This window comes from Opisthocomus hoazin, chromosome 1 (genome assembly GCF_030867145.1).
Source record: "Opisthocomus hoazin isolate bOpiHoa1 chromosome 1, bOpiHoa1.hap1, whole genome shotgun sequence".
Taxonomy (NCBI): Eukaryota; Metazoa; Chordata; class Aves; order Opisthocomiformes; family Opisthocomidae; genus Opisthocomus; species Opisthocomus hoazin.
Genome location: NC_134414.1, coordinates 132,215,065 through 132,222,314, shown reverse-complemented (window position 1 = coordinate 132,222,314; position 7,250 = coordinate 132,215,065). Strand labels below are relative to the sequence as shown.

General features: G+C 40.2%; 1 protein-coding gene across 1 annotated transcript; it reads left to right on the top strand.

Moving 5' to 3' along the window:
* Window positions 1–724: 724 nt before the first annotated feature.
* On the top strand, window positions 725–5,328 carry LOC104333921 (lymphotactin). Its single transcript, XM_009939491.2, has 3 exons — window positions 725–872; window positions 3,461–3,578; window positions 4,319–5,328. The coding sequence occupies exons 1-3, from the start codon at window positions 725–727 to the stop codon at window positions 4,422–4,424; spliced, it is 372 nt and encodes a 123-aa protein (XP_009937793.2). The 3' UTR covers window positions 4,425–5,328.
* The last annotated feature ends 1,922 nt before the right edge of the window (window positions 5,329–7,250 follow it).

Here is a 7,250-nt window from a genome sequence, read left to right as displayed (position 1 = left end):
ACCACCAAAAAAAAAACAACACACACAAACCCACACCCAAAAAAGCCCCCACCATCCTTTATGAACTTTTATTCCTCTTTGAAACCATTGTAGCTTAGTTGTGCCTGACTGGCAGGAGGGCTAGTGGATCTGGCTCTGTATGTAAAAGCATGTTCACTGTTCTTTCTCTCAGCACATAGTGATATCAGCTTTGACTGATAAAATCAGCCAAATCACGGAGAAAAGAGTTTTGACAAGTTCCACCACACATAGGAGTGACGTTTCTACAAAGCTATGCATTAAAGTGACCAACTACCTACGGCCACTATGGAAAAAGCCAAAGCCTTCCTGTTTCCGTCATCCTTTAGCTCACAGTTCCCCTTTTAAGTGGTCCATTGGTCAAAGAGGTAGCTCTAAATGTTACTCTGTGCCTTTGCGATGTGGCTTAGCTACAGCTCTCTAAATCGAGGTGTGAAAGGACAGGAACTTTTATTAAAGGTTTCCACTACAGAACAAGAGCTCTCACTTTTTGCAGCTTGAAATAAACGCTACTCACAACACAGAAGCAAGTGCAACCACAGCAGGGTTCGAGCAGGAAAAGGCTTCACAGGGGGGCTAGTGAAGGACGGGTAGGGGAAAGGAGGTGGTTCTCTCTCACCAGAAAAAATACTGCCACTCAATTTTTTCCATCTGTAGTCAGCCCCCCCATGACGCCCCAAAAGTGAACACAAGAACTGACCACTGAATGACAATACATAAATACTGTGAGAGAAGGCTGACAATAGCGACTTTCTTCTCTGCCTTGACAAAGAAGCCATCAGCAATGAAACTCCACACTGCAGCTATCCTCGTCATCTTCTGGCTTGGTGTCTTCACTGTGCACACAGTCAAAGGTAAGTTTACAACCCCAGACAGGAATTGCTCCACATTGCACCAGTGGTCTGATGAGCAGGAATCATTCTCAGCCAGAGCTGATTCATAAGATAAAACTTGGAAAAAATCCAGATGGGAAGCTCAAGAAAGGGACCTTTATGGGAGACTTCATCTGTCAATTAGTGGCTGACTTGTGCCTTAATGCAAGGAGAGTTTCTGTGCCTTAGAATACTTAAAGAATTTCTTTGAATTATTGTCTGTCTTAAAATCATGAAATCTTGAAGACACAATGTCTTTTAATCTCACCAATGCCATATAGCAATGAGTTCTATAGGTTCATAGCATTTTATGAGAAATATTTCTTGAATAAGATGCACTTTTTTCTTTTTCCAGATATACTAATTTTTATATGTATTTTAATGATAATATTTTTTATTTATCTTTCTCTAACTATATCGCCTTAATCCCTCTAATGTCCCTATTTTAAAAAGTTCTTCCCATTCTGTATCACATATTGCCTAGTTGCTTGTTTCTAGCCAAATATTTTGGTACAGACAGACAAACTGTGAACAAAAACTGCAAAGGAGAGCAATGGATTTATACAATGCCTTCTCTCTCCTCCTGATTTCATATCATTTAATGTTGTATTAGAGACCATTTATGAGCACTGAGATAAGCCGTGTTTCTTAACCATGTTTTAAATAAGTTTGTCTACAGTGATGCTTAGGTCTGTGACTTTTGGATTAGGCTACACATATCATGCGAAAATGTAAACTTACACACATAAGCACGTCTTCTCATACACAATCAGATTCACGCAAAGAAGCACATAAAATCACAGAAAACACTCATATGCAAGCCATATGCAAACCCACAAAAATATGCAAACAGAAACACACAGAAAAGGCATCTTCACAAAACCACACCAAAACCAAACTGAGACCTGCTAAGCTTTCACAAGATTCTATAGCTATGCACTGAGTATGTTGACCTAGTGCCCTTAGAGCCAGATCATACTATATTCTCGTATGTTGATTAACACCACCATGTTCATCTCAGCTACATGTGGCTTCATACCACAGACTGCCAGTTCGTAATGTCATTCTGCATGTTGTATAACTTGTCATAAATATCAGCAAGTCTGAAAAAGTACACTGAGGCAGTACGCAAGGGATAGAAAAAGGATTAGAAAGAAGAATGACAAAGAGAAAAAAAAAAAGAACATCAGAAAAAAGGGTAGTTACAGATGCAGAGCAGTTTGGGTTTGTTCCCAGGCTTAGAGGAGGTCTGCTGGTATTCCCTGTACGCATTCCCTGGAGATGGTTTAGTAGTAGAAGGAATATTTCCAGGACTAGTAAGGATTGCTTGACTATCTTTGAGCTCTTTAATGACACATTTTGAAAACCAATCTGAGTGAGGAAGTAAGATACATATTTATAACGAATCATCAAAAAATACATTGCATCACTTGTGACTAAAGCCATACCAGAAGAGATATTTCTTCAGACAAACAAAATCTCAGGAACTAGCAGCTCTGCCAGTACCCATGCACTGGCTATGCTACGGCTTTTCCAGAGGCTGATGTGTGTTTGCCTCAGCTTTTCCAATTCTTTCAAAAAAAAAATAAAAAGTCACAGATAATGACATTATGTGAAGCAAGTTTTATATTTAGCAAGTTGTGCCTGAACATCTCTTGGACTTCTCTCATGCCAGTTTCTCTATAAATTCTTCAGAAAGAAACCTCAATACAGCAGCTTTCTGTTTGTGCCCTTCATGTTTTCTCAAACCTGTCTTTGACAGGTGGTTGAAAACCAGAAAATAGCAAGCGGAAACTTCCAATAATGTATACATATACTCCATCTCACTTAAATGAGCTCCCATTTTTAGTTATCATTGTGTAAGGTAACAAATTCCCAGAGAGTTTTACGCTGATATCACGATCCTCTTTATTAATCACTCGTTCATGTCCCTGAACTGTGTTAAAATGTTAGAGGAAAGAGAGGATTAAGTAGCCCTCCATTGCCTATGAAACCAGACTTCTAGCAAGAGTATGCAAGTACTTAGTCTTCTGGCAGACATCCCTCCCTTTCTTTCAACAATTTTTTTTGAATGCTATTTTTTGATGTCTAGTGCAAGACAGGTAGCCTCGCTTTCCTTTCCTTCACTTGGAAAGCAGGGGGAATTACTGATCCACATTCAGATGACAGTTGAAAATATACCCAGTAAAGATGCCGGTTCTAAGCGCTACTCCATATGGATACTTACTTGCAGATGATGAAGATCTAATTATGAATGATGCCAAATACCTTTTCTGCTATGGAAGCAGTGACTTGCTAGAGGCAGAATGATTATACAATTGTTCAGGAGAACGGGTGAAGATTAGTATCTCAACTGAAATAGCAGTAACACTTTAGAGATAGTAGGATGCATCACAAAATATACCTTAAGCTCTCCTGTATAACTGGTATTCTGGCTGTACATCTCATGAGACACCCATGTTCTAACCACAACAGTAAATCTTCTGGAATTAATAATTTATTAAGTAATTATGCCTAATATGAAAATAGTATTGACTGCCTTTGTCATTTATCTATTTTTCCCCTTCTAGGGAGTGTTGGAAGTCAGCCCATGCGCAAATTCAGTTGTGTAACTCTGTCTACACAGCAACTGAACATCCGAAATCTTGTCAACTATGAAAAGCAACGAGTTCCAGTAAATGCCATCATGTAAGTATCCAGTGCACAGTTCACTTTCAGACTCGTCTATGCACACGCTACCTTTGAAAAGGGGAAGGCCATCAAAAGACACTTCACGGCCCAACCAACTGAATCTGGTTAGTTCAGGTCACTCTTCCAGTTCCCCCATGAAGCAGTCCCCTGGCAGCTGAGGGAGTGAGGGGAGAGGGGTAGGCCTCAGAGAGCTGGGAGATGTATGCTGCTCACAAACGCTGACAGAAATCTTACTGAACAGCCAGATCTTTCATGCCAAGAAAGCGGGGAAAAATCTCAGCAAGGGGTTAGGGTGGAGCATTCAGAAGCTCAAAGCACCGAACTGAGCCAAGGGGACAGATCATGTGGAAGAGTTTGGGGTAACTCTTGGCTCCTGCTAGGAGCTGTGTTTGGTCTTTTGACCTCATGAGTATGCATTTTTATCAAATCTGGGATCTGCTCCTGGGAGGTAAATGTGCATCATGATTTCATATGAAATCTCAGAATGTCAGGTACGCTCCTTTTTTTAAATGTCAGTATATATGCACATGACTGTGTATGTTACATACATACCTATGCTATAAATAGAGAACTAATGTTGCTAATTGCTGTTATTCCAAGTAACAACTACAAACTCTGGCATGTGATAGGGTTTTACCACATCACTCCTCGTTTTCTCCATAAAACCAAGAACAGTAAACCTGGGTTTGGAGATTGGAATTTAATGGCTGCCTGGTTTGCTTTCTTTCTTCCTACAGGTTTATCAACACAAAAGGTATCAAGATCTGTGTAAGCCCTGATCAGAAATGGGTGCAGGCTGCTATGAAGAAAATAGACCAAAAACGTGCCACCAAAAGCAAATAATCCTCTCCTAGGCAAGCATCTAAGGCCAACTAAATGGAATCATCATCAGCACTGCACATAATAGGGAAGAAAGTCCTAGTGTCTGCTTTTAATTCCTGTTTACTAATTGGCAATAAAATCTCTGAACAAACATGAACTCATCAGAAGCTGTTCATCACTGGTTGAATATCTGCTGACCTCTTCATTTTATAGCTGGACTTTGTTACACTGTTCATTTTCTGAAATGCTTGCTAATATTTATTTACAACTGAATGTAGATATCTTCTCTTCCTTGCTATCCTGACCAGTATGGCATTTAAGTATGAATGGTAGATAGTTTCACATACTGTAGGGAAGAAGATGACCTCCCACAGAGCTGGATGAGTGTAGACCTCCATCCTGATGGAGGTCAGAATGTTCTGCATTGAGTGCTGGGTTTGAGAAGGTGCTATATAATTTAATGGTTACTCATACCCATATAATCTATAAGTAAACTAATCTCATGCTTCAGGCTATAACCCAATCAGTGCAATACTCAGAAGATTGTTGGGCCTTCTACTTTTATACACAGTATTGCACTATTAGCTCAGTCCACAATGATGCACGGATACTCTCACCAAGGGATGACCCAGAGTAATTCAGGGTAACTATGAATGTAAACCTGTTCAGCCTTGTACTGGGGAAGACTTATCCCACCCACTGACTTCTGTGAAGTTACTTCAGTTTCAGCCTCATGCGAGACAAACCTGAAACAGCTGTTACTTTTTCCTTTACTTTTCTCTGAATAAGCAAGAACAAACCATGTCTGGAATCTGTATTTCACAAACTCATAAGAACTCCCTGCCCTAAAGAACTATGTATATGTACATATATTATATTTTTGAAATGGATAAATTCTACTAACAGAAGGCTTTGAATTTTAATAAAGTTACCATAAACGTGGAATCAAATGGTACATTCACCTGCATGTATGTAATGCAAATGGGCACTGTTGAAATGGGTACCAAGATGACAGTCCAAATCTCAGAACTTATAGGCAAGCCAGCTAGAGCTGACACTACTGCCAGCTCATGACTCAGATTGTTCAAAAGCATTCTGATTCTGAGCTTTCTATACCATATTTCAGCTGCAAAGTCCGTATTTGAGACAATATCTCTTCAAAAGTTCGGATACTCAAAAGTCAGACATCGTACAACCAGAGGGTGATCCCCACATTATCAGAAACAGACACGGAATTGCTGTGGGCAGAGGGAGAAAACTGGCGTTTGAGGAGCTTGAGGAGTGAAGGACAGGTATAGGCAGAGAGGCTCCAGGAATAAACTTCCTCTCATCCTAGCCTGCATATGTAGCCTGCACTGCTGCTCAACTATGGGCTTTTCATCACATATAACCTCTTAGTGATACACGTGATACTACAGCACTTCCAAACTTCACTATAGAAATAAGATCACATTACTTTAAAAGCCATTCTCTACAGTTCCCTGCTCTGGTCAAGCCTGCAGATATAATTCGTCTCCCGTGGCTCGTTTTGTCATAGCTTGGTCCTGTGTAGGGAAATGCATTTAGTTTTCCCTATCCAGGACCGCTTTTAAAGCGGTGCTACTGCTCAGGCAGAGAAGAGAAAGATGTCTCTGTGTGTCACACTACAGAACAGAGCCAAGGCAGGCTACTAAGCCTCCATTATACCGAGTGATGCTTCCTTACTGAAGTTCTCGATATCAGCTACACTAGAAAAAAATAGTTCTTGCTACAAACTTTGTAAGAAGAGCTTTACAGGTAGAAAGAAATGTTGAGATGAGATGTTTCTGGCGTATGGCAATATATAAAGTGGCGTTCATTCATTTTGAATTGCTGATCTTTCGCCCTCAGTCCCTCGTATTCTAGACAACCGAAATACTTTTGTTCCCTTCAGCATCATCAGACTATCAGCAGGCTACAAAACCAGGTCTCCTATAAGAGCATTTTTACGGTAAGCTCTCCGAGATTAATATCATCACCTTCCACTGATCAAATTCATCCAGGACCAGAACTAACTAACATGCTTTTGGCAGGCAGAATTTCAGTGCCTTTGCTAATACTCAGTAGTATCTTATCCAGGGATTAAACTTGCTGAAGTGAATATAAATTTTTTTAATTAGGACTATCACAACCTGAGGATATATTAACTAACCATCATATACCAATTAATATTTTATATCTGTTCATCCTCATCACAGTTCATAGCATGATTAATAATTGTTTTTAAGAGTGAATCATCCTACTTAATAATTACATCTTGTTTATTATACCTTGCAAGATCTGTAATGATCCTTGTGCACTTCTTGGGAGTTAATTACTATGGGTGATCAGCACTCTCAACATCTCTTCCTATTCAGCCATTAAACCCCAGGGACTTCCCTGTCTTTCCCTGACCACTCCTTTCCCCAGTCCTTGCTGTGGTCCCAGTTGAGTGCTATTTTTGTCTTCTCTAGCTGAGTATAATATAGAAGCTTATCTATAATGGCACTGCTCCTGCCTAGCACTTTTCCCTTAGGCTCTCAAAATGCCTTAGAAAGAACAGAAAATATGATTAAACCTCCTTTTCACACACACATACACACCTGAGAAAAGTACAAAATTGAGAACTAGAGTGCTGCTGTGGCGTTGGAACCAAGTAAGAACCATGTCTCAGTCTCTCCAACATCTTTAGGAAACATTTTGCTTAGAAAAACTGGAAGTTATGCTCTAAGGTGTGTTTGAAGATCTGGGGCTGTGGTTGCACTGATGTCCTCCCTGCACCCGGCTGCCCACAATTTCTTCTCCAGGCGAGGTATGGAGCAGGGGGCTCATGGCAACTCCTTCGCTTCC

Bases quoted from the DNA above. Each gene is read 5' to 3' on its own strand.
- LOC104333921 (XM_009939491.2), top strand. From the start codon at position 725: ATGACAATACATAAATACTGTGAGAGAAGGCTGACAATAGCGACTTTC. The intron at 873-3,460 runs GTAAGTTTACAA...TTCCCCTTCTAG, and splicing joins CACTGTGCACACAGTCAAAG to GGAGTGTTGGAAGTCAGCCC. The intron at 3,579-4,318 runs GTAAGTATCCAG...TTCTTCCTACAG, and splicing joins GTTCCAGTAAATGCCATCAT to GTTTATCAACACAAAAGGTA.